The sequence below is a fragment of the Agelaius tricolor genome, unplaced genomic scaffold (genome assembly GCF_023055355.1).
Source record: "Agelaius tricolor isolate 1412-34295 unplaced genomic scaffold, bAgeTri1.0.p SCAF_68, whole genome shotgun sequence".
Taxonomy (NCBI): domain Eukaryota; kingdom Metazoa; phylum Chordata; class Aves; order Passeriformes; family Icteridae; genus Agelaius; species Agelaius tricolor.
The window spans coordinates 142,618-165,617 of NW_027269328.1; the positions used below are offsets into that span (position 1 = coordinate 142,618).

The 23,000-nt window shown below is 55.2% G+C and overlaps 2 protein-coding genes and 1 long non-coding RNA gene across 5 annotated transcripts in view; 1 reads left to right on the forward strand and 2 right to left on the reverse strand.

Annotated features, from left to right (window-relative positions):
• NRBP1 (nuclear receptor binding protein 1) overlaps window positions 1-6,719 on the reverse strand; it is a 33,791-nt gene extending 27,072 nt beyond the window's left edge. For both annotated transcript variants that reach the window (XM_071417230.1, XM_071417229.1), the window contains exons 1-2: window positions 6,563-6,719; window positions 6,137-6,356 (exon numbers count right to left, since the gene is read on the reverse strand). In XM_071417230.1, coding sequence (XP_071273331.1) covers window positions 6,137-6,340 — 204 coding nt within the window. In that variant the 5' untranslated portion in view covers window positions 6,341-6,356; window positions 6,563-6,719. The remainder of the gene's footprint in view (window positions 1-6,136; window positions 6,357-6,562) is intronic.
• Window positions 2,728-5,048, reverse strand: LOC139584897 (uncharacterized). The gene is made up of 2 exons (XR_011676866.1): window positions 4,527-5,048; window positions 2,728-4,183 (listed from the first exon to the last, which is right to left on the reverse strand). It is a non-coding gene; the product is annotated as an uncharacterized lncRNA (long non-coding RNA).
• A 188-nt stretch (window positions 6,720-6,907) lies between the features above and the next one.
• PPM1G (protein phosphatase, Mg2+/Mn2+ dependent 1G) lies at window positions 6,908-22,760 on the forward strand. 2 transcript variants are annotated; one of them, XM_071417224.1, is made up of 10 exons: window positions 6,908-7,044; window positions 12,055-12,124; window positions 16,585-16,670; window positions 16,966-17,098; window positions 18,407-18,876; window positions 19,299-19,436; window positions 20,186-20,420; window positions 21,363-21,492; window positions 21,631-21,733; window positions 22,080-22,760. In XM_071417224.1, exons 2-10 carry the CDS (start codon window positions 12,097-12,099, stop codon window positions 22,272-22,274), a joined length of 1,518 nt encoding a protein of 505 aa, XP_071273325.1. In that variant the 5' UTR covers window positions 6,908-7,044; window positions 12,055-12,096; the 3' UTR covers window positions 22,275-22,760. The 2 variants fall into 2 exon arrangements, with proteins under 2 accessions (XP_071273325.1, XP_071273324.1); XM_071417223.1 differs by lacking the exon at window positions 6,908-7,044 and adding an exon at window positions 7,076-7,359.
• Window positions 22,761-23,000: the final 240 nt, after the last annotated feature.

Genomic DNA, 23,000 nt, shown 5'->3' on the forward strand with positions numbered 1-23,000 from the left:
CTTGGAGGACTGGTGCTTATCTTTTACTACCTCAGCAAGTTTCTTTCCAGTCACAACAGAGGCTGAGAAAAATCAGGCTCCAGCATCCCAGAATCCAAACACTCAGTCTGTTAGGACTTTTTCTCCAAGAATCCTGTCCCCTTGAAGAAATGTAAATCCAGAGGTACAAAAGTCACCAATTGCCTTCAAATGAAAAATTATTCAAGCAACTGAGACTCCCCCTAGAAGTGAGAAGACAACAAAGAGATAAAGATGCAGCAGACCCAGTGTTTCAGCTCCTGTCTGAGTTCAGGTCCTCGTGAGTCACAGCTCTTTTTTTAACATTGGATAGTTCCAGCATAGATTGAGAGCATCTGGAAGCCTGAGCACTGCAATCCAGCTGTAACATCCAGCCATCAGCAGCCTGAGGAGTGCCAATCCAAATGACAGGCAGATCTTCCATAGAAAAAAAGAGAACCAAACTCATGGCAGTGTGCTGCCTAAATGAATTTTTTAACTTCCAGTATCCACTGAAGAACAGCAAGACTGGACTCACATGCACAGGTGCACAGTGTCTCAAACTCTGCTCCCTGAGCTCTGCTCCTCAGCTGGCAGCCAGGCCCACAGGGAACTCAGCCCATCACACGGTCACAGTCTGCACGCCACCCTAAGGGAAGCTGAGAAGGGTGAAAGCTGCACCTTTCATCCCAGGGTGAAAAACCCCAGACAGAAAAACAACAATTACTCAACGTGGCAACCACTGCATGCACAGCCACACTGACACATGAGGCATGTGCCCAGAGATAAGGCAGGAAGGAACATCTTGATCTCAGCAGCAACTGGGCAGAACACGGAAGGTGCAGCAGGGGAAAGTCCGGCAGCTGATCCGTAAGTGAGTCAGTAACACATGAGCCACAGAGCAACCATCAGCCACAAGGTCACCCTTGGCTATCAGGAACTGAAACGTCCCCTTCAGCCAGCCCAAAAATCCCCCTCAACGCTCCAGAGTCTGTGGGACAGGTGCCCAGCCCCTGTGCAGGACAGCACAGGACAAGTTTCCAGATGATGGACAGGACACGAGCAGGGCTGCAAGAACTGCACGCTTGTCACAGACATCTTTTAATGAAAAATCTTTTCTTTAGGATTTTTCCTCCTGAGAAGCTGAGAGGCCTCAGAAACAAAATGTAAACAATGGTTATCTGCTGCTGTGGAATGCAACAGGTGCATCTGTGATTGGCTCATGTTGGTTTGTTTGTAATTAATGGCCAATCACAGCTGGCTCGGACTCTCTGTCCGAGACAGAAGCTTTGTTATCATTCTTGCTAATGCTATTCTTAGCTTAGCTAGCCTTTTGGTGAAACCTTTTCTTCTATTCTTTTAGTATAGTTTTAATGTAATATATATCACAAAATAATAAATCAAGCCTTCTGAAACATAAGAGTCAACATTCTCATCTCTTCCCTCATCCAAGAACCCCTGTGAACACCGTCACACACAGGGTTCTCCCACTGCTCTTGAGCAGCCTGGCACATTCTCTGGGAAAAGGTAAAGGTATTTAGGCACAGATCAGTGCTCAGTCTCCCATTTTCTGCCTCTTCTGCTCCAAGTGCCAGGCTGAGGTGTGCAGCAGCACTGGATGAGAGCAGCACCACCCTGAGCAGGCTGTGCCTCGTCAGGAGCCCCCAGAACTGGCAGCCAGGCCCAGGCCTCTGCCCTCCTCACCCTGACAGACCCTGAAAAAGGGACCTGCTTGTGCCCACACACACGTGACACAGACTTCTTCTCTCCAAAGTACACTACAAAGATGTCAACAAAGTACTTCTTATAAAGCCTTGGCTCACACAGTCACACGGTGTTCTCCTCCCCAGAACACGCACAGAGAGAAACTTGGTCAAGAGGCAGCCCTGACACACAGCAATCCCAAGACCTTGAGGCCATCTAGGAGGGGCTGAGCCTCTCCTACCCACACGAGCTTGCCAAGCCAAACGCCATAAGGCTGGGCTGAAAATAAAGACTCTGCTGCAGCAGTGCACAGCTCTTCCTGCAGTCATGTGTCATCCACAGAGCTTCCAGCAGGGACAGCAGGCACGGAGCTCTCAGTTTCAGGAGGCTAAACCTGACCTGCTAATGTGGTGCTGCAATCCTGCTCCATTAGGAAGTTTCTATTCCTAGGAGGCACAGCAGATAATTCTCGAGATACTTGGACAACCCAAGAAAAGCAAGCTGTGCATGCTGCCTGCAAGAAGGAAATGGAAATGTCCTGTCACAGCAGGGCAGCAGAAACAGAGGGGTTGGGATTCCAGGGAGAGCAAGCACAAGAGAGCCAGGTGAGCACAGGCTGGGAGACCCCACCAGCCCTGCGACCACCCCGCCCTCACCCTGTGCTTCAGCCACGGGACAAGACGCTCTGTAAAGCCTCACCTGTGTGCTGGTCAGGAGAGAAACCAGGGATGTGGGCACAATTCCAGAGACAGATTCAGCTCTGGGAGGAAAGCAGCACAGTCCACAACACTGCAGGAACCACAGGTACTTCCCCATGTTCCACAAAAAATGGAATTTGGGGAACACAAGCATTTTCTATCTTGTTAAAAAGGGTTCCTGATTAAAAATGTCACAGAAGCATTTGATTTTATTAAAACTACTCTGAACTTTCATGGGAATTACACTCTTTGCACTACAGAAGCTCCCTGTTTATAGGATGAATTATAATCAATGAACTCAACACTCAATCCTTTTTTATGAGTGAAATTTAAGCAGGAATATCTGAAATTTAAGCAGGAATAGAATACAGAAGAGCCAGCTGGAAGGGACCTCCACAGATTTTCTGGTTCCACTGTTCAACCCAATCAGGGCTCATCCATGTCACAGCATGCTGGGCATTGTCCAAATGCCTCAAACACGGACAAGCCTGGGGCACTGAGCTCCTCTCTGGTACGCCTGGGGCAGGTGTGACCCTCTCGTAAGGAAATGCTCCCTCTTGTCCAGCCTGAGCCTCCACAGATGAAGCTTGGAGCCGTTCCCTGGTGTCCTGCCCTGGATCCCAGGGAGAATACCTACAGAGGGAGCATCCCCTCTCATGAACATCTGGCTCTGCTGTGGGGATCTGTGCCGTCCCACGCTGCTCCCGCCTGGACGAGGTTTGCCCTCTCGATGCAGGGCACATGCTCGCTCCAGCCCAGCTGCTGCCACCCAGCACCCGGTCCCTGTGGTCCCTTTCTGCAGGGCTGCGCTGCGCTCCGCCCGCTCCTGTTCCCCGCAGCGTTTCCCCTTGTGAGCCGGTGTGTTTCCGTTAGCGGGCACGGCTCAGCTCCGCTCGGGCCGGCGCTGCCCCGCTCCTGTCCCGCTCAGCCCTGTTCCCGCAGCGTTTCCCCTTGTGAGCCGGTGTGTTTCCGTTAGCGGGCACGGTTCGGTCCCGCTCTCTTCCCCGAGCCCGGCGCAGCCCCGAGGGTGTGGCCGTCCCGGGGCGTGGCCAGAGCGAGCCGCAGCCAATAGAAGCCGCCGGCGGTGATGTAACGCTCCGCGCCGCTTGCCATTGGCTGGCGAGGCCGACCCGCGGGCCCCGCCCTGGCCCCCGGCCCCGCCCCGCGGTGCCCCGGGACCGGCCCTGGTTCTGGTCCCGGTCCCGGTCCCGGTGCCGATCCTGGTCCCGGTTCCGGGCGGGCCGCGGGCGCTAGCGAGGGCCCGAGGCCGCTTTCCCCGAATCGGGAGCAGAGGCCCGGGCGTGCGGGACCGGCACGGCCAGCGCGGGCCGTCCTGGCCCCCGCCACCGTTCCGGGACCGGCGGCGCGGGCACCGTCCCGCCGAGAGCTGCTCGTTCCGGTAAGCAGGCACCGACATCCCCGGCGCACAGCCAGCCTGCCCCTCCCTGCACTGTCTGCACAGCTCCACCTCTGCTGCAGCGAGTGCATCGTTCATGGACGGTAAAACTATCTTTAAAAAAAATTTTAAAAAAAATTAAAAAAAAAATTTAAAAAACCCTATCTTTAAAAAAAAATTAAAAAAAAAATAGCGAGGCCATTACATTTCAAAACCTATACCTGGAGCACGGCACTGGGAGCAAGCAGGAAAGGATGTCACAAATAGGAAGTACCAGAGCAGAGGCAGAACACGCTGTCTCAGTCATGTGTGTGCACCCATTCCTCTCCAGATTATCATGTCTCATTGTTTCCACGGTGCCAGCTCATCCCACATCCAGCAGACACTGCTATAATAAAAGATCGGGATTGCATCACTGGGAAAAGGTCAGCAAACGCTTTTTCCACAGAGTAACTCCACGTCCCAGAGAGCGGTAGTGAGTAAGAGCCTGTTAACACACTGCACAGACAGGAATAACCAGTGTGGACTGAGGAAAGAGGGCACTCTGCTCTGGGACACCCAGCAAAGCTGTTACACCAAACAAACTCCAGGTTAGGACATCTGCAGTGCCAGTTTGCTCCAGAGAGCAGATCAGCCCAAATGATTATGACAGCAAAGAGAGTCTGCTGTCATGCAGCTCAGGCAATAAAAGCCTCTCCACAAGCTGGGGGCTGAGTGAGACACAAACTCACATGTGAAATCCAGAGACACAGCAGGATTTCACTGCAGGGTCAGCTGCAGCTGAGGCTGCTCCCAGTCAGACACACATCTGGGCTGAGTGAAGGCTCCAGCAGCAGCAGCAGCCCCGAGTCACCCAGATCACCCAACAAAAATGTGTTCTGCAGCCCCAACGCCCGTCCCTCAGCCTCTGGTGGTACAGCAGAGCTCTGACCTCCACAGTGGCAACCTGAAGCCATAAGACAATCATTTAGCCACGCCAAAATGTCAATAAATTTCATTCGTCCACTGAGGGCGGACTGAAATCCAAAGAAAACACCAGAGCCTCCCAAATGTTACTTGTGGTGTAGGAGAGCACAGAAAACGCTGTGTCTCTTTGTGTCAAAATGATCAGTACTAAATAAAACAGATTGAAAAGACAACTCAAACAAACCAGCTTTGTTCTCCAGCATGTGCCCCTTCAGTGCAGAGCAAGAGATAAAGCACTTCAGGTATGGATTATATTGTGAAGGACACAGCCAGACATTCACACTTCTCTAAAAAAAAGAGAAAAAGGAAACTTTTTTTTCCTGTTAAAGCTACATTTGTAACCAATCTGCAGAGCCACACCGCACAGGCACATTCTGAGCACACCAAGCCAGCGTTTGGCTCACATTAAACCAAACCATGACAGCCCTCAGCAAGCAAAGGTGAAGAACTGCAGGGAATCCCTGACCTTACTCTGACCTCCAAATTTACATCAGAACAAACGACTCTCTCACCACCCCCAGGGTTTGCACTGCCCTTTTCGCAGCGGTGGACAAAGCAGACAAACCCCTGTGCTCAGCCCGAGTTGGCTGAGAAAAGCCCCATCAGCACTTGTGCCGCAGCACGTTGTGCGGCTGTCAGCACCTGCCAGGGCTGCACAGCCTGCCCAGCCAGGGGAGAGGCACCGTGCCAGCACAGAGCAGAAACCAGTTCGTGCAGACAGCCCCCAGAAGAAAAACAGAGCCCAGCAACGAGCAGAAAAAAGGAGAGGTCCCAAACACCACGATCTAATCTCCTCGTGCCCTGACACAGCATGCACAGCACACGCACTGAGGGCGGGCAGGGCAGCACAGGCCGAGGAACGAGGCTGTGTGAGCTCACTGTGCTGCATCCTGGCTGCAGACCACAAAGCAGAGCGAGCTTTCAAAGCTGAGGAGCCCGGGGAACCGGCTCGAGTACTTGGCCACCTCGGCAGCAGGTACACCCACTCCCTAGAGAACACCCAGAGCTGTCCAGTCACTGCTCCTCACCGCTCCCAGAGAGAAAGATCTGTGAATCTTTCACCGGGAGAGCCACTCCCCGCTCCGCAGCAGCAGCTGGCCGTGACAGCGGCCTGCGGCAGGGCACACATCCCTGGCCGCGCTCCAGCCCGCACGCTCCGGGCCGAGAACGGCAGCGGGAGGTAGAAGATGGGCCACGCATCTCCCCGCCTCCCGGGAGCGCGGCGGGCCCCCCTGCGGGGCCGGGCTGTCCCGGGAACAGGTGGCAGAGGCCCGGGGATTGGGGGGGAAGGCGGGGGGAGGCGGGACGGGCGCCCGCCGGGCCCCGCCCGGGCTCCCCCCCAGCCCCGCTCTGGGAACCGGCTCCCGGCACTGACCTCCTCGCGCCGCTTCTGCCAGCGGCCGCACGGCGACTCCTCCAGGATCTCGGACTCGTCCTCGCTCTCCTCCTCCTCCTCCTCTGGGGGCGCCGCGGAAGTTACCGGCGCAGACACTGAGGTCATCCCCGGGCCAGACGAGGCGGGCTCCGGCTTGGGGTCGGAGCCGCTGCTGGGCACCTGCTTGGACTCACCCTCCGACATGCTGCGGTCGCACACCCTGAGGGAGAGGGGCGCTCCGTGAGGCGGCAGGCCGGGCCGGGCCCACTGGGCCGGACCGGGCCGCGCCCGCCGGGCCTGTCAGCCGGGGCCGCGCCCGCCGGGCCTGCCAGCCGGGACCGCGCCCCGGGCCTGCCAGCTGGGGCCCGACCCGGCCGGTCCCGGGGCGAGGCGGGGGGCGAGGGGTGGGAGCCCCCCCGCACTTACCGGGCCCGCAGCACCTCCCGGTCCCGAGCACGGCCCCGCCGCAACCGCCGCGCTGCGTAACGCCGAGCGGGGTGGGGCCTCTGCCGCAGCCAATCAGCGCCGCGAGCGGCGCGTCAGCACCCGCCAATGGCCGGCGGGCGGGGCCCCGCGGTGCGTCACGACAGGGGGCGCCCTGCGCGAAGGGCCGTGAAAGATCGTGAATAGGGCGGGGCAGCCCCGTGAAACAGCCAATGAGATAGCGAGAGGGGGCCCTCGGGGTCGCTGATTGGTCGGTGGGCGTGACTCAGCCTATATAAGGCGCTGTGTGCGCAAAGGCCCCTCATACAGAGGGGCTGGGCAATAATTCTGCTAGTTGTGAGCCTGCGCGGTTTTATCTGTGTGAGTGACCGCCCGCGGCACCGGCTGGTGGTGGCATCGCCGGTCCTAAGTGCGCTGTTCCCCCGGAGGAGTCTCAGGGCAGGTCGAAGCCGCCTGCGGGCCGTGTAGGTAGTCCCGGGGCGGAGCGGGCCGCGGTGCCGCTCTAGCCGCGCCTCTATGGTCGGCGCTTCCGGCCGCCGAGCTTCCGGCCGCGCGACTTCCGGTCGCCGCCCGCCGGTGCGAGGTCCCGCCGCCTCCGCAGTCTGCCCGCGCCCCCCGGTCCGGTCCGGTCGCCGCCGACCGAGGCCGCCGCGGCCGCAATGGGCGCCTACTTGTCGCAGCCCAACACGGTGAAGAGCTCCGGGGACGGCGCCGGGCTCGGGCCGCGCCCGCTGCACTTCGGGTTCAGCGCCATGCAGGGATGGCGCGTCTCTATGGAGGTGAGGGGGTGAGGCTGGCGGGGCGGCGGCGTCCGCGCCCGGCGCTCCTCGGGCTCCTGCCCCGAGCGGCGCCGAGTCCGGGGCTCTCGGTCACCCCGTCCCTCCCTCACGAGGCCAGCGGGGGCACTTTGCCGCTCCCGGTGCCGCCCCAGCCCTTCCCGAATCCCGCACGGCAGCCGCGTGTTCTGGCTCCTGCCTGGAGAGTCCCCGCGAGTGGTGGTGAACACGTGCGGCGGGGTACATCCCTGCGAGAAATGAGGAATTCGGGGTAAAAAATGAAGGGAAGGAGCGTTTGAGTGAAAGCGAGTGGGAGATTCTCAGGGGAAATGCCTGGTTTTGTCCCCTGAAATGAAGTGTCGGTGCTTTGCTGTGCTTCCTCCCTGCTTTTCTTTTTTTATAGGGAAATCTGTAGGAAGAATCCTCATGACTGCTCTCAGTCTCCTGTTGCCAGTCCTGTCTTTGCTGGATTCGTTGTGGGCAGATGAGCTGCCCCAGACCCACACCTGGCTGAGGTTCCAGGTGTTTCCCTGCATTCCCACAGTGTAGGAGGCTGCAGGAACTGCCCTTAGAACTCTTGGTTGGTGTGAGGGCAGTGTGGGGCTGATGGCCCTGCAGGTCTGTGAGCCTCAGACCCTCTGTGAGTACCGGTAATGTGCTGCTTTGTTTTCCCTTTGGGGCAGCCAGCTCACAGCTGAATTCAGTAAGGATTAATCCCTGCAGCCACCCCAGGTGCATCTCTCAGTGTTTGCTTCGTAGCCTCGTAGCCCTGTGGCTGGTTTGGGGAGGATCTCCTGTTCAGGCTGTCAGGCATTGAATTTTTGCTGATCTAGATCCATAAGCCATTTTGTCAGACATTTCACTGCCTCTTGGAGTGCAACAGCGGTCACACAGGTGACAAATCAGTGACCAGAGGTGCTTCCTCCTCTCTGTGTGTGCAGCCCTGGGCTCTGGTTCTTGGGTAGAAGATGCAGAAGTGGTGCCTGTGCTCCTCACAGGACATGTGTGGAACTGGCTGGCAGGGTCTGAGCGCTTCTTGCCAGTGGCACAAGGACATTGCTGGGGCACTGAGTGTCACCTCCAAGGGATTTACGTGTGTGTAAGCAGCTCTGGCACCCCTCTGCACAGAGCTGGGGTGTGTGAGAGGGGCCAGCACAGAGCTGGGGTGTCTCAGGGACCCAGCACCCCTCTGCACAGAGCTGGGGGGTGTGTGATGGACCCAGCACCCCTCTGCACAGAGCTGGGGGGTGTGTGATGGACCCAGCACCCCTCTGCACAGAGCTGGGGGTGTATGAGGGACCCAGCACCCCTCTGCACAGAGCTGGGGGTGTATGAGGGACCCAGCACCCCTCTGCACAGAGCTGGGGGTGTCAGGGGAACCCAGCACCCCTCTGCACAGAGCTGGGGGTGTCAGGGGGACCCAGCACCCCTCTGCACAGAGCTGGGTGTCTCAGGCACCCAGCACCCCTCTGCACAGAGCTGGGTGTCTCAGGCACCCAGCACCCCTCTGCACAGAGCTGGGTGTCTCAGGGACCCAGCACCCCTCTGCACAGAGCTGGGGGTGTCTCAGGGGGCCGGGCTGGGATGAGGGAGAGCAGAGGGACCCTGGTTTATGGTGTGGTGGGGTCACTCAGCCCTCCCCCAGCTGGGACAGGGCTCTGCCTTCACTCACCTGGGGCTGTCCCTGGTACCTGAGCAGAGGCTGGGTGAGGCCCCAGCTGCGGGTGTGGGTTCTGCACTACCCAGCACCTCTGGTTCATCCCTGCTGGCACAGGCAGCTCTGAGGCCACCAGTGTGGATGTGGTTTAGTTGAGTTATCCCAAGAAAGAAGCAGATGGCAGGAGTTGAACCTGCTGCAGATTGCTTCTGAGCCTGAGAGAAATGGGAATTTCTGGGAGAGAAATGTGTGTTTTATACACAGCTGAGCCGTTTTCTTGCATTCCAGCACTCTGTGTCCTGCTCTCTGCCTTACCTTGTTTTGTTTTGTCATTCTCTTCCTGTTCAGTTGCACTTTTGCTCTTCTACAAGGCTTGGAGAAAGCCCTGAGCACATGTTTGTGCTTATTGCTGCGGTTCTGTGTGTGTTAGTGAGGCCAGTCAGTGTGCACCTGGTGAGACACAGGTGTTTTGGGTGTAAAGGAGCTTTTTGTCACCTTGTACTTGGGTTTTAGGAGCCTTTTAAGTGAGGTGGGTGTACAGCTCAGAAGAAACACTCTGGCTTAGTCCAGAGAGGTTCCTTTGGGAGTGAGGAAATGTTTGGGGCAGATCAGGGACCCCAAGGATAAAGATACAAAGACAAATGGTATTAGGTACTAGGAGCAACAAAGGAAAGGGCTGAAGTCAGTTTTATGGCGCAGAGGAGTGCCCTGGGATACAGTGGGAGGCACAGGATGTGCTTGGCTGGGGCTTCTCCAAACTCTGCTCCTGCTTTGCCTGTACCCCCCAGTGAGACGGCCCCAGTTTGCAGCTTCACTCCTTTCCCAGGCCTAGGGCAAAAGCCCTTGCTGCAAAAACTGAAAGAGATTGGTTCAAAATACGGAGAACTGTTAAACGAGTGCTCAGGTTAACTTACTAATTTGCTTGCTCATTTCAGCTGAATTGTGTGTTTGTTTCAGACAGTTTTTCACCAGCGTTCCAGTAACCACTCAGGCGGCTGGGGAGAGTGAGGGATCCCAGGGTGGCAGGAGCTGATTTTGGGAACCTCCGCGGGCTCTTCCAGCACACGAGATGACAGTGAGAGGGCAGGGCTGGCTGCGCGCTGCTCTGGCAGCACCTGGAGGCTTCAGAGCCCTGCTGGTGGCCTTGGCAGTGCCAGGACCTGGCTGTGCCCCCGGGCAGGGCCCGCAGCCCCGGTGCTGGAGCCAGGATCAGGGCCCGCAGCTCCGGTGCCGGAGCCGGGATCAGGGCCCGGTGCCGGGATCAGGGCCCGCAGCCCCGGTGCTGAGCTGGGATCAGGGCCCGCAGCCCCGGTGCCGGGATCAGGGCCCGCAGCCCCGGTGCCGGAGCCGGGATCAGGGCCCGCAGCCCCGGAGCCGGGATCAGGGCCCGGTGCCGGGATCAGGGCCCGCAGCCCCGGTGCCGGAGCCGGGATCAGGGCCCGCAGCCCCGGTGCCGGAGCCGGGATCAGGGCCCGCAGCCCCAGTGCCGGGAGCGGGGCAGGGCCAGTCCCAAGGCGCTGTGACCGGAGGCCTCCCCGTTTGCCAGCCCTGCCCATCTGCCCCCCGGCGGGGCTCGGTGAGGGGACAGATCAGGACAGGCCCCGCGGGGCTCAGCAAGGGCAGCACGGTCTGGTTTTGGTGCCAGTGCTGGGTTTCCTCTGCAGCAGCATTTGCGTCTCTTTAATTACGCTGCTGTTTGGTCACCTGGGGCTTATCCCAGTTCCTGTGTTGGGGGTTCAGTGTGTGTCTCACTGGCTTCTGTGAATGCTCAGAAAAGTGAGCTCTAAAATGCTGCATCTTGGTTTATCTCTGTTTTCATTTGCTCTCCAGTGAGGCTTGGGGAAATTTCCTGCATTGCCGTTCGGTCATTCCTCGTTTTGAGCTCAGATGGTCACTTGCCTGTTCAGAAGCTCTCTCCATCCCAGTGCCAGCAGTTCCATTGCAAAGAGTGCTGCATAAACCCAGAACCTCACTGTTCCTGTTTCCTGAGCAAGGAACAAAGTTCTCTTTTTACAGAAAACTGCAGCTCTGGAGAGTGAAGAGACCTTATCCAAGGAGTCATACCTAAAAAAGCAGTAGAGCTTGGTGGTTGCTGGGCTGTGATCTAGTTCTGTGTGTGTGTAAATTTTGGAATATTGCTGGCGGCACGGACACATCCAGATATTTGAGACTGCTGTCTTGGTGTAAGCCCAGTGTTTTGGGCCAATTGTAGCACATTGAAGGTGATGAACTACAGAAAAGATCACATTGTTGAATATATTACAGGATACACGTTCTTCCTGACCGCAGGAGTGTGGGATGTGTCAGGTGGGGAGGGCTGGATTGAAGGAATGCCTGGGGGATTGCTGGGCAGGGAAGGGCCTGGGAGAAAGGTTCAGCCCGGCCATCTGTTCCAGGCTCTGCATTGCAATAGCCAAGGTGGGCTGGCTTGCCTGCCCATAGGGGAAGGAGTTCAGGCTGTAAAAATCACAGGGGTGCCTTCCTCAAAGGTGGCTGCTCCACAGAGCCCTTATGGAGAGAAGGGCTGTGCTCTGTCCACGGCCTGTGGAGTTGTTGAGCCTTGAGCTTTGCCCAGAGATGGGAATGGAGCTGGGGAAGGGTCTGGAGCACAAGAGTGGCTGAGGGAGCTGGGGAAGGTTCAGCCTGGAGAAAAGGAGGATCAGGGGCACTTTCCCACTCTCTGCGACTCCTTGAGGGGAGGGTGCAGCCAGGTGGGGATCGTGGACAGGAGAAGAGGAAGCAGTCTCAAGCTGTGCCAGGGCATGTTGAGGTTCACTGTTGTGAGCAATTTCTTCATGGAAAGGTTTGTCCAGCCCTGGCACAGGCTGGCCAGGGCAGGGGTGGAGTCCCCATCCCTAGAGGGGTTTAAAGGCAGTGTGGATGTGGCACTCTGGGGGCGTGGGACAGCCCTTTGGGTTGGCAGTGCTGGGGCAATGGTTGGCCTCAGAGGGCCTTTCCAACCCAAACAAATTTGTGTTGCTATGATTTTCTGTGGGTCTAATGCAATCCCTGTTGTTTCAGACCTTTGCTCTCTCTTTCAGGATGCCCACAACTGCATTCCCGAGCTGGACAGTGAAACAGCCATGTTCTCTGTCTACGATGGACACGGAGGTAACTGCACCACTCTGCTCTGTCTGTCCTTCAGTGGCACCCCCTGGGCCATCCATCTCTTGTTGGGAATTCTGCTCCTTGATGGAAGCATTTTCTTTCATGGATACCATCAGCGGAGGTTCTGAACTCTTAGGGGTCCTGGGAGGAAGGTCAGGGTTTGATCTGAAATTGAAATCAGATTTGTATTCCATCTTTTATACCTTCTGAGAATGGCTGTTTTTGTGGTGGATAAGCTGGGCAGGAGAGTTACAGAAAACCTGGTAAGAAAAATCACCTGAGATTGACTCTAGACAGTGTGTTCTAGTGGATGCCCAAGGAAAGAGTGAAAATCAAAACAGGCAGATCCATTCCCTGTAAGGGTTCCGTGAACTGGAGATTGCAGCCATTCCATCCTGGAGACATGGTGGAGTCTTCTGGATGAGCTAACTCTTCACAAATTTGTCTGATTGCATTTTAAGAAGGTTTCTATGTTTGGTGATTGTTTACACTGTGCATTTTGCATAGAATCATTATTTGAAAAAGATATGGTTAAATCTGCTGCCTGACAATTTCACTGCAGTATCCATGACACAAGGAATGAGTGAATAATCACTCTGGTAAAACTTTTACTTTTGGGCTCTGTGTCTTTTTTTTTTTTTTCCCCAGTCCAGAGGAGTCCACAGCTTCTCTCTGCTTGTATGACTGAATATTGCTATTAAATATTATTGCTAATATTATTACAGAATTTGCTCTGCCAATATAACGTAAGAGCTCAAGATCCTGCTGTTAGATCTTGCAACTTATTTTAATTTTGATAGTCCTGAGTTATCCGTCATGGTTTCCTGACCTTTTTTCCTGTTAATTTATGTAGATGTTGAACAACGTAGCTTTTCAAGGAGCTCTCCCAGTGGCCATCCCCCATTCTGAAAACTGCTCCTATCTGTCCTCCCTGCTTTTCTTGTGGCAGCTTAGTATGGAAATGTTTGATGGTTTATCTGAAAGCTCTTTGAAAGTCTGTGTGCAGAACTGAGCTGCCTGTTTGCTCCTGTTCCCTGGCTCTGTGACAGTGTCCAGCTTGTGGCTGTCACTGCTGCTGATGTAGCAAGCAGCTCTTCCAAAGAGGTCATCCCACTCTGAAGAGTGTATTCCATGTCCTGAAATTACATTTTCCTGAACTTCATCTCAGAGTGTGCAGAGACCCCTGTGGAGCAGTCACTGGTATCATGAAGGGTCTCTTTGAGAACGTGGGGATAATGAGTTGGTGCTGAGAGGCAGGGAATGACAAGTGAATGGGATGTAAGGATCACTCACCTCAGAAACTCTGTGTGTGTATGTCAGGCAAAACTAAAGACAAGGAGCATCTACCAAAAATGGGTCAAGAATGAAGAGTATCAAAGCATCTGCTCTCCTCTGAGCTCAGTGTGTTGGGTTCTCAGCTGCCAAGGTCTTAACCATGTGTTGGGTTTTAGAGAGGCTTTGGACATTCATGACATTCCTGTTCGTATAGGACATTAAATATTGTGTTTGGGGTTCTAAATACAATAGAGAAGATCTGAGATAGACGTGGGATGGCAAAGCACTGGCAGGAATTTCTAATTCATATTTTAGATTTCTATGATTGAATCTCTACAGCTCTCCCTGGACAAGCCATATCAGGAAGGACAGGGGTATGGTTGAATCTGAATTAGAAGAACAGCTTTTGCCCACCCCCTGCTATTGTGTGGTTTTATTGATGCATTAGTTCTTAAGTTTGAAGCAATTTCTCAGGTCTCTCCTATGTAAGGGTAGGGTTTTGGGTGGGAACCTTGCTAAGCTTTGTTAGCCAGCAGTACAGAAACTGAATTTACCTTCTCTTATATACCTTGCTCATCTCTCAGCCTGGAACACTCCAGTAAACTTCCTGCTCCAGATAGGTTGGGAAAAGCTTTTATTACTGTCTTATTTGAAAAAGGGTGAGTTTGGGAGGTTTTTTACATATTAGCATTTTCCATTTAATTGATCAGTTTGTCTCTTATGTCTCCCCCTTCTGGGCAAGCCTCCCGGTGTTTGAAAGATGCTGCTGGGCCAGTTTTTTGCCTTCCCCATCTCCTTTTTGATGTGCTCTGGCCTCCCTGCCCCCAGATTCTGGAGGGTGACATTTGGGCACTTGAGTGGGGGGCAGGGAGTGTTTGCTCAGGCCCTATTGCTGTCTACCTGTGCTTCAGCCTTTATTTTAATAATGTGTCTTCACTGACATGTATCTTGCGTTGCTCGTCTGTCTTGAGGTTTATTTCTCTCTCTTTGCTATTTGCCTTTTCACTACAAAAAAAAAAAAAAAAATTATTGTTGTTTTAAACTTCTCTGGACTCAAGGGCTTCCTGCTTTTACTCTTCCAGTCCATTCCCCAGTTCCCTGAGAGGTGGGCAAGTGGCTGGGTGGTGCTTAGTTGCCCCCTGGGGCTGAACCACCAAGCAATCCTTTCTTGGCACCCACCATGGGGCTGGAAGGGTTGGAGCAGCAATGGACAGAGCAAGCCAGAGGGGTTTGTGTCTGTCAGCAGCTGCAGGTGACTGTGCTGGTCTGGTGTTCCCAAGGTCACCTCACCTGACCCACACCACACTCTGTTCTGTGCTGGGCCTCTTAGAGGCTGCCTGGTTCCTGCTCTTTGCTGGGCTCTACAGTGATTAGTGGTGTTTGATCATTGTTATCTGTTATTCAAGATCTCTTATTCAAACACTGGCCTTGAGCCTCAGCTGGCACCTGGGCTCTGCACTGAGGACATCACTGTCCTTCAGCTTCCATCTCGTGGAGACAGATAACCTTTTTTCACCTCCTTCCAAGAGGTGTTTTTGGAGAAAACATAGAATGGACAAGGCCTCACAACCCTCACAGGTGAGACTTTCTTCCTAATATCCCATCTAGCACTGCCCTCTGTCAGTGTGGAGCCATTGCCCCTTGTCCTGTCGCTCTAGGCCCTCTCCAGTGTCCCCAGGTCAGAGCCAGTCCCTCTGTTCCCTGTACCATGGAATGCTTTGCAGCACGGTGTGGCAGCAGCCATTTGGCTGCTTCTGTTCTCTGTCAATGGCCACTTGATCCCTTCTCTGCAGGTGCATTGGAAAAGTTCCTTGTCTGTCTTTCTCCCAAATCTCCCCACTTCCCTGCTTCCCACTATGTTCCCTTTGCTGAATGGATGCCTGGCTGCTGCTTTCCTCTCACTTCCCTTGCTCCCCATTCCCTCACAGAGCTTTGCCCCTGCCTGCACAGCTCTTCCTGATGCCCAGCTGCCCCAGGGTCTCTGCTGGGCTCAGAGAAGGGCAGGGAAGTGCAGCAGGAAGATCAGGAGTTGTGTGGCTGGTCCATCCTGTGAAAAACCCTCCTGTAGCCCAAAGGAGAGGAGCCCACGTGGCTCTGGTGGTACCTACAGGAAAGCCCCAGGTGCAGGTAGGCTCTGTCTTGCTGTGCCCTGCCACCCACATTGCTACTTCTGTGCCCTGTGGCAGGGAATGGCTGGTCCAGCACAGCCTCAGGATGTTCCTGGACCCTGCAGTGGGACCCTCCACCTGCCTGCAGCTTGCCCTGCTCCTGTCCCTCTTTCTGTGCAGTCATTTCATTTGTTTCTCAGTTTCTGACTCTAATTTTTCTTCTTTGTGAGGCGTAAGCCACGTCCACATTCCTGTGTCCTACATTGTTCTCATGTAAAAACTTCAATGACTAGTGTGATCTCTTACAACTCACACTACTCTTTCTTGCCCTCTTCAAGATAAACTACAGAAATTCATCATCCCTCAATGTTTACTCTTCCTTCTCTCTTAAATGCACCTTCAGGATCTAAACAAATGCCCCCCATGCCCTATTCCATACCTGACACCATTACTTACCAAGCTGGGGGAGTTTCTGGCTTTTCAAAATCTTTTGGCTGCTCTAGGATGAGCACTTGACTGGAGCTGCCTCTCAGCACTGTTATCCCCTGTGCTCTCAGCACAGTGTTCTGGCTGCTGTTTATCTTGCTGTGCTCTTTCCCGTAGCGAGTGACTGCCCTGTCCCCTGAGAGGTTCATCTCAGTCTCTGGGATCTCTTTGCCCTTGCTCTGGAGCACACACTAGGAACAGAACACTTTTTATGTGCTCATTGCACAATGGTAATGCTCCATGAGAACCTGCAGTGAGCAAAAGCTTCCCTTTCCTTCTGCTTCCACTGACACTTGAAATTAAAGATTTCCAGGTAGGCTGGACCTAAAGAGTCAGCCTTCAGCCTAAGCTCCCTCTCAGGAAGTCACAGCATTGGCCAAACCTGGTGTTTTGGAGCTCTGAGGTGTGCCAGGGCCATCTGCACATCCCACTGGGGAGGTGTCAGCAGGATCCCCACACTCAGCTGCTGTGTCACTGCTGTGTCTGGAGCAGCTCTGGCTTCTGTCCCAGGATTTACCTCAGGAATTCAGCTGCTCAAGAGCAGCTTCTGTCTGGAAGGAGCAGCCTCTTTAAATAGTTTCTGCTCTTTTTCAGGAGAAGAAGTTGCCCTGTACTGTGCCAAGTACCTCCCTGAGATCATCAAAGACCAGAAGGCCTACAAGGAAGGCAAGTTGCAAAAGGTGAGGAGCCAGCTCTGCCCCACACTGAGTAAGTGCCAACACAGAGGAAAGCCCTTGTGTTTGTCCGTGGAGGTGATGGAGTCTCCATTCTTGGAGCTGTCCAGAGCCTATCTGGGCAGAGTCCTGGGTGTCCCTGCTGGAGCAGGGTATTGGAGCAGGAGAAGCCCTGGGTCCCTGCCAGCTGCAGCCGTGCTGTGGTTGGTTGCAGTCTGCAAGCTGCAAGAGACTGGATTGCACAGCATGGCATCCTGTGGGGAAGGGGCAGCTGCCCACTCATGTCTTTGTTCACACTCAGGCCCTGGAAGATGCATTCTTGGCCATTGATGCCAAGCTCACCACAGAGGAGGTGATTAAGGAGCTCTCTCAAATGGCTGGGCGGCCACAGGACGATGAAGATGAGAAGGAGAAGGTTGCTGATGAAGATGATGGTAAGTCAGATGCCAGTGCACAGACAAGGCTGCAGCTCTAGGACAGGGATGGAGAGCAGCAGGGTCAAGTCTCCTTGGGCACAAGGTTTTCTGTCCCAGTTTCTCAGTTAAATTTTGGCTGACTTGAGCTCCTGCCCCTTAGCATTGTCCATAGCTTTGGGCTGGTGCTAGGGGGGAACCTTTATCCATTTGCAAGCTTAATGCTGTGGATAACAAAACAGCCTGTCCCCATTTCCTATAGAGCTTCCTCCATGGGTTGCAGGGTTCCAGGATATGTCAGGAATTCTGAGCTGGACTCAGATATGGAAGGGAAATGGTGTGCAGTTCTCAGCTCCCCCTGGCCGGTGGCAGCCACCAAGTGCAGATAGGATTGAAGCAGAGCCTGGTCTTTTCAGCAGTTCTTCTTCCCCCAAAGAAGCAAGTGTTCCATCAGCAAGTGGCTGCCAGCCCAGGAGGTGCTTCCTGGGGTGGATTCCTGTGCTGCTCTCACCGAGTACCTTGTGACCAGCCTTGAGACAGATGCAAGGTGATCCTGTCACCTGGAACAATATGACAATCTGGAAATGCTGAATTTGTTGTTTTGCTTTTTCTCCAGCTGACAGGGATGAAGTGGGTGGGTGGGGTTTCTTTCTTTTTCTTCTGTATTTTCAGGAGCATTTGGGATATCTGTATTTGTTTTCCTTTTGGGATTAAATAGCAAAGCAAACGATATGCAAGGGGATGTCAGTAGGGAGCAGTGGTGTTTGGCCCATGGTCAGTGGGGAAAGTCATCCCACTTTCTGTCTGGTCCCACTTGGGAGATGGCCAAAGCTGTGCTCTCACCTGTTGTACCTGTCCAAATGACAGCTGGTGGGGATCCCTGGGGTGTTTCAGCTGTTCTCTTGTTCCTAGCTGCAGCATTAATGACCAAACCTGTACATGGCAGTGGTGGCTCTGCTTCCCTGCAGCTCCCAAGGAGCTTGTGCTTGGGCAAGTGAGGCTCTGCCCCCTGGGCACACACCTGATGTGCACACTGTGCTCCCACCGGCCCTCATGATGGCTGATGTAGACACTCTGTGGTGCTGTCAGTGGGCCAGGAAGCACAGCTCTGGGGCTCCGAGGCTGTGCTGTGCTCAGAACTGTTCCCATCCTGCTCACCTGTGGCACCTGGAGCTGTGGGAGGGCACGGGCCTGGCTGTGTGCCCAGAGTCAGCCTGGGGAGCGCTGCTGGGGCTCTGCCAGCAGCAGCCTCAGCTGGGGCGGCTCAGCGCAGGACCCAGCTGCTCTCTCACCCTCTCTGTCCCTGTCCCCTCCCTCTTCCATTTGCAGTGGATAATGAGGAAGCTGCTCTCCTGCACGAAGAAGCCACAATGACCATCGAGGAGCTTCTCACACGTTATGGACAAAACTGCACCAAGAACCTCAAAGCCAAGTCTGTAGCTGCAGCTGGGGATAGCGCTGTGGAGGGGACAGGCAAGCAGCATGATGGGGAGTCAAATATGAATGGAGAGGCTGACCCAGGGGAGCTTCCCGACCACAAGGAGAGGAAGAACGGGAAGCCAGACGAAGAAATCACGGGTATTTCCTCCACCTCAGACAAAGCCAGCGCTGGAGGCAACAGCCCTGCTCTGCAGAAGCCTGAACTAGGCAAAGGTGACGAGGCCGTCACCTCTTCCACTGGGGAGGCCGGGCCCTCCTGCTCCTCCACGGGAAAGCCCCAGCGCACAACCAAATCCAAATTTTTTGAGGACAGTGAGGATGAGTCAGATGAGGTTGAGGAAGAGGAGGAAGACAGTGAGGTAGGAAACAGCACTGGAACAGAGTGGCCTTCTGGCTGGGCAGAATGCATTGCTTATGGTGGTACTTGAGACGAGCCTCTGGCTCATCCTAGGTGTGTTCCTAGGAGCAGGTGTTTCAGGCTGATCCTTTGAGGCCGTCCCATGGGAATGTTTGGGATTTTTGAGCTAACCCCGGAGGACACACCCTCATCCTGCAGCAGCCATAGCTGATAGCCCCTGGTCCTGCTGCATGCACCATCCCTTCACCCACTGCTGTAGTGATAGCAGCTGCTCTGGTTGTAGCCATCAAGTGTGGGGGACACGTGGCAGGTCACCTCACACCTCTGGGGGAACTGACCATTGGGCCCCAGGATGGAGGGACCAGCAGGGGGACAGCACCAAGGGTCCTGTGTGACTCCTGTGGTATCTCTCCTTTCTTGTAGGAATGTAGTGAGGATGAGGACGGTTACAGCAGCGAAGAGGCGGAGAATGAAGATGATGAAGATGACACTGAAGAAGCAGAGGAGGATGAGGATGAAGAGGAGGAAATGTTGTTACCGGGCATGGAGGGGAAAGAGGAGGTGCATACCCTGGTTTTGTGTTCTGCAGCTTAGCGTGGAGCCAGGGGCTCTTGGGAGACTCAGCTAGGGGTTGTTCCCGTTCAGGTGGGGACAGAACACCCTGTGCACACTCCTGGGGCTGAGGGAGCTGCTGACAGCCTGGGTCTGTGCAGAAGCTGAGGGATGGGCCTGGATCTGGACGGCAGGTTGAGATCAGAGGCTGATCCTGTTGCTGGGTGTGAGGCGCTTGGAAAGCACTGTGGGGGGAGAGCGTGGGCAAGAGCAGGATGGCTCTGCTGGCACCACTGCTCCAGGGCACAGCACAACTCCTCACCGAGCAGGGCTGTGGCTCTTCAGCCCATGGTGGTGCACTCAGGCAGGCCAGGGACCCAGGGGGCCAGGAAAAGGGGATGTGGCTTCCAAGGTGCCAATTTCTCCCTTTGGGGAAATGTCCTGACCTGAAGTGAGGATGTGCTCAAGCTGGGCTGGGGTTGGAATTAGCACGTTAGAGCAGAGGATACAGACCTGTGGAACACCACAGAATCCTGACCCAGCACGCTGCATGGCACTGGGGTGAAGGTGTTGCCCACCCCTGCCCCTCAGTGAACACACTCCTGGTGTTTCCCACTTGGCTCGGGCCTTCTCCATTGCTCCATGTGTGCTTACCCTGGGATCTGGGACACTGCTGGGGCTGTGCAGCTGGTGCTGGTGTCCTTTGTGACCTGACAGGGAGACAGAGAAAGAAATCTCACCAGAACTGTGTCCTGCAGCCTGGCTCAGACAGCGGGACCACGGCCGTGGTGGCGCTCATCCGGGGCAAGCAGCTGATCGTGGCCAACGCCGGCGACTCGCGCTGCGTCGTGTCCGAGGGCGGCAAGGCCGTGGACATGTCCTACGACCACAAGCCAGAGGACGAGGTGGAGCTGGCCAGGATAAAGAATGCTGGTGGCAAGGTCACCATGGACGGGAGGGTGAACGGCGGCCTCAACCTCTCCAGGGCCATCGGTGAGCAGGGAGGGGTGGTGGCAGGGCTGGCCTCAGGAGAGCCACACTGACAGCACTGCCAGCCACTGAGGCTGGGGAGCGATTTGTAATGAGATGAGTGAAGCCTCTTCAGTGTTTGATGGGAGACTTCAGTCTAAGTGGAGAAAACAGCCGTGAAGCAGTTGGACACCAGTGGAAAGCAGCATCTGACACATCCCAGGCTGCTGTGCCAGCAGCTGGGTTGTCAGAAACCACCTCATGTAAACTGTCCCAAACCCAGACTGCTGCCTCTGGACCAGGACTTTTCCTGCTTACTGGGTTATTGGGGAATCTTGGTGTGTTGCTTCCTGGGGACCTGGCTTCATGGCAGTTTGAGCCCATTTATTTGTCTGAGTGTGTACAGAAGGACCCAAACCACTAAAATCATTATCTTAGTGTAAAGATATCAAGTTGTTTATCTAGGGAGACGCTGGCATTCCCACCTGCTATTTTGTGGTGGCCCTGGAAGTCCCTTCATAGGATGATTCCTGATAAGCTGCTAGTCAGAGCTGAGGGCCAGTTTTCTCAAGGGAACTTTGAATCATACGATGAACTCTGGAATGGTTTGGGTGGGAAAAGGGACCTCAAAGCTTAACTAATTCCAGCCACAGCCATGGGCAGGAACACCTTCATTAGACCAGGCTGTTCCAGGCCCCAGCCTCTCCAGAGGTGACAGGTGCTGTGTGCTGTTGGCCCCAGGAGGTGGAGAAGGGGCACTTGGTTTGGAATAAAGACAGGCTGAGCTGGCCAAGACCCCTCTTCCCTGGGCTTGCCAGAGCTTACACCTGGAACCTGCAATGGTTCCTCTGCTTCGTGGCCCACAGCCTGATCCCAGGTTGTGGGAGCACCCACTGATCCCACTGGGAATGCCCTGTGGCAGGGCACAGCACTGCCTGTGCCCACACATCTTCCTCCCCACCACAGGGGATCACTTCTACAAGCGGAACAAGAACCTGCCTCCAGAAGAGCAGATGATCTCTGCCTTGCCTGACATCAAAGTGCTGACAATAAACGATGACCACGACTTCATGGTCATTGCCTGTGATGGAATCTGGTGAGTGCTGAGGGAGCTGTTGTGCCTGGGGGCATCACTGCTCCAGCCTTCCTCCAGAGCTGAGCCTGAGGAAGGCCTGTTGGACACTGTGGCTTGTGTGCTCCCTTTGCCTGCCTTCCTGACCTCTCTGCTCTGCAGGAACGTGATGAGCAGCCAGGAAGTGGTGGATTTCATCCAGTCGAAGATCACCCAGAAGGATGAGAATGGAGTCCTGCGGCCACTCTCCTCCATTGTAGAAGAGGTAAGAGGGGGAGCTCTGCTGTCCCTCCAGACATGTGGCATTCCTGCATGCCTGCTCTGTGCCTGGCTCTGCCCTCCCACTCCCTCAGATGGGTTCCCTGGGCACTCCAGCCAGTGTCTGACCCCAGGGGTGCTGTGCAGCCCAAGAGGTTTCTGCCCACATTCACAAACCTGGGGCTGCCAAGGCCATCTCTGCCCCTTGCCTGGTGGGAGCAGCATTTGACTCCTGCACAGGTCTGGCCTGGCAGCCCCTGACCACTGTCAGGTGCTGGAGCGGGCCCAGTGCCTCAGGGTGGTGTCCCAGCGTGTGTCTGTTCTCTGTGCTGACCTGCCCTGTCCCTCCCCAGCTGCTGGATCAGTGCTTGGCTCCAGACACCTCAGGGGACGGCACGGGCTGCGATAACATGACCTGCATCATTATCAGCTTCAAGCCCCGTAACACACACCCACCTGCCGAGAGTGGGAAGCGGAAACTGGGGGAGGCAGTGGCACCAGCAGAGGAGAACGGTGGGGACAGCACCAAGAAGGCCAAACTGGAGTAGCAGGGCCCACCTGGGGACTGGGCTGTGCTCACCAGACTCTCGTTTCTTACCCATGCTGAACTCAAGACTGCAGGTCTTGTCCTTTTTTTAGCCTTAGCAGAGGCCTTGTTTGTCCGTGTCCTGGTGGGGGGTGGGCGGGTCTGGTTAGCAAGGGCATGTCCACTGTTCATCCGTAACCATTCCAAAGAGGGAGCCGGGATGAGCCGCGCCCGGGAGCGCCGCGCCGCACGCTCCGTGCCGAGAGGAGCAGGAGGAGGATGTCCCCCCATTGTCTCCATGTGGTTGTTGCCATTTCTGTGCCTGTGAATTTCTGTTTGGAGGGAAGAACTTTTTCACTGTTGAGGTTTTTTTAATCTGCACCCAATTATTTAAGGCCCTTTCTGGTTTTTTTTGTGAAACAATCTGGTGGTGGTGCTGCGGCCACGCCGTGTTCAGTTGTACACTTTCAATCAATACTTTTTTCAAACTAAAAGACCAGAAAATACAGGTGTGGTCTTGGTCCTTGGTTCTTTCCTGGAGGGGGAGGTAGGGTGGGGAGGAGAACATTTGTCCCTGTGGTCTTGGATCAGTGCAGGGTTTTGGCCTGTGGCTCCCAGTTTCCCCACGATGGCTCTTCTGAGGGGTCTCACACAGAGTGGACATGAGCCTCTGGAGAAATCTGTGTCAGCTCAAGGGATAGGGGCACCAGGCTTGCCCCTGAGCTCCCCTGCCCATAGCAGCCATGGA

What these genes read in the sequence shown, in the direction of transcription:
- PPM1G (XM_071417223.1), top strand. Translation starts at nt 7,240, where the DNA reads ATGGGCGCCTACTTGTCGCAGCCCAACACGGTGAAGAGCTCCGGGGAC. An exon ending in GATGGCGCGTCTCTATGGAG is followed by an intron (nt 7,360 to 12,054) that starts GTGAGGGGGTGA and finishes TCTCTCTTTCAG; the next exon opens with GATGCCCACAACTGCATTCC. An exon ending in GGTTGCTGATGAAGATGATG is followed by an intron (nt 17,099 to 18,406) that starts GTAAGTCAGATG and finishes TTCCATTTGCAG; the next exon opens with TGGATAATGAGGAAGCTGCT.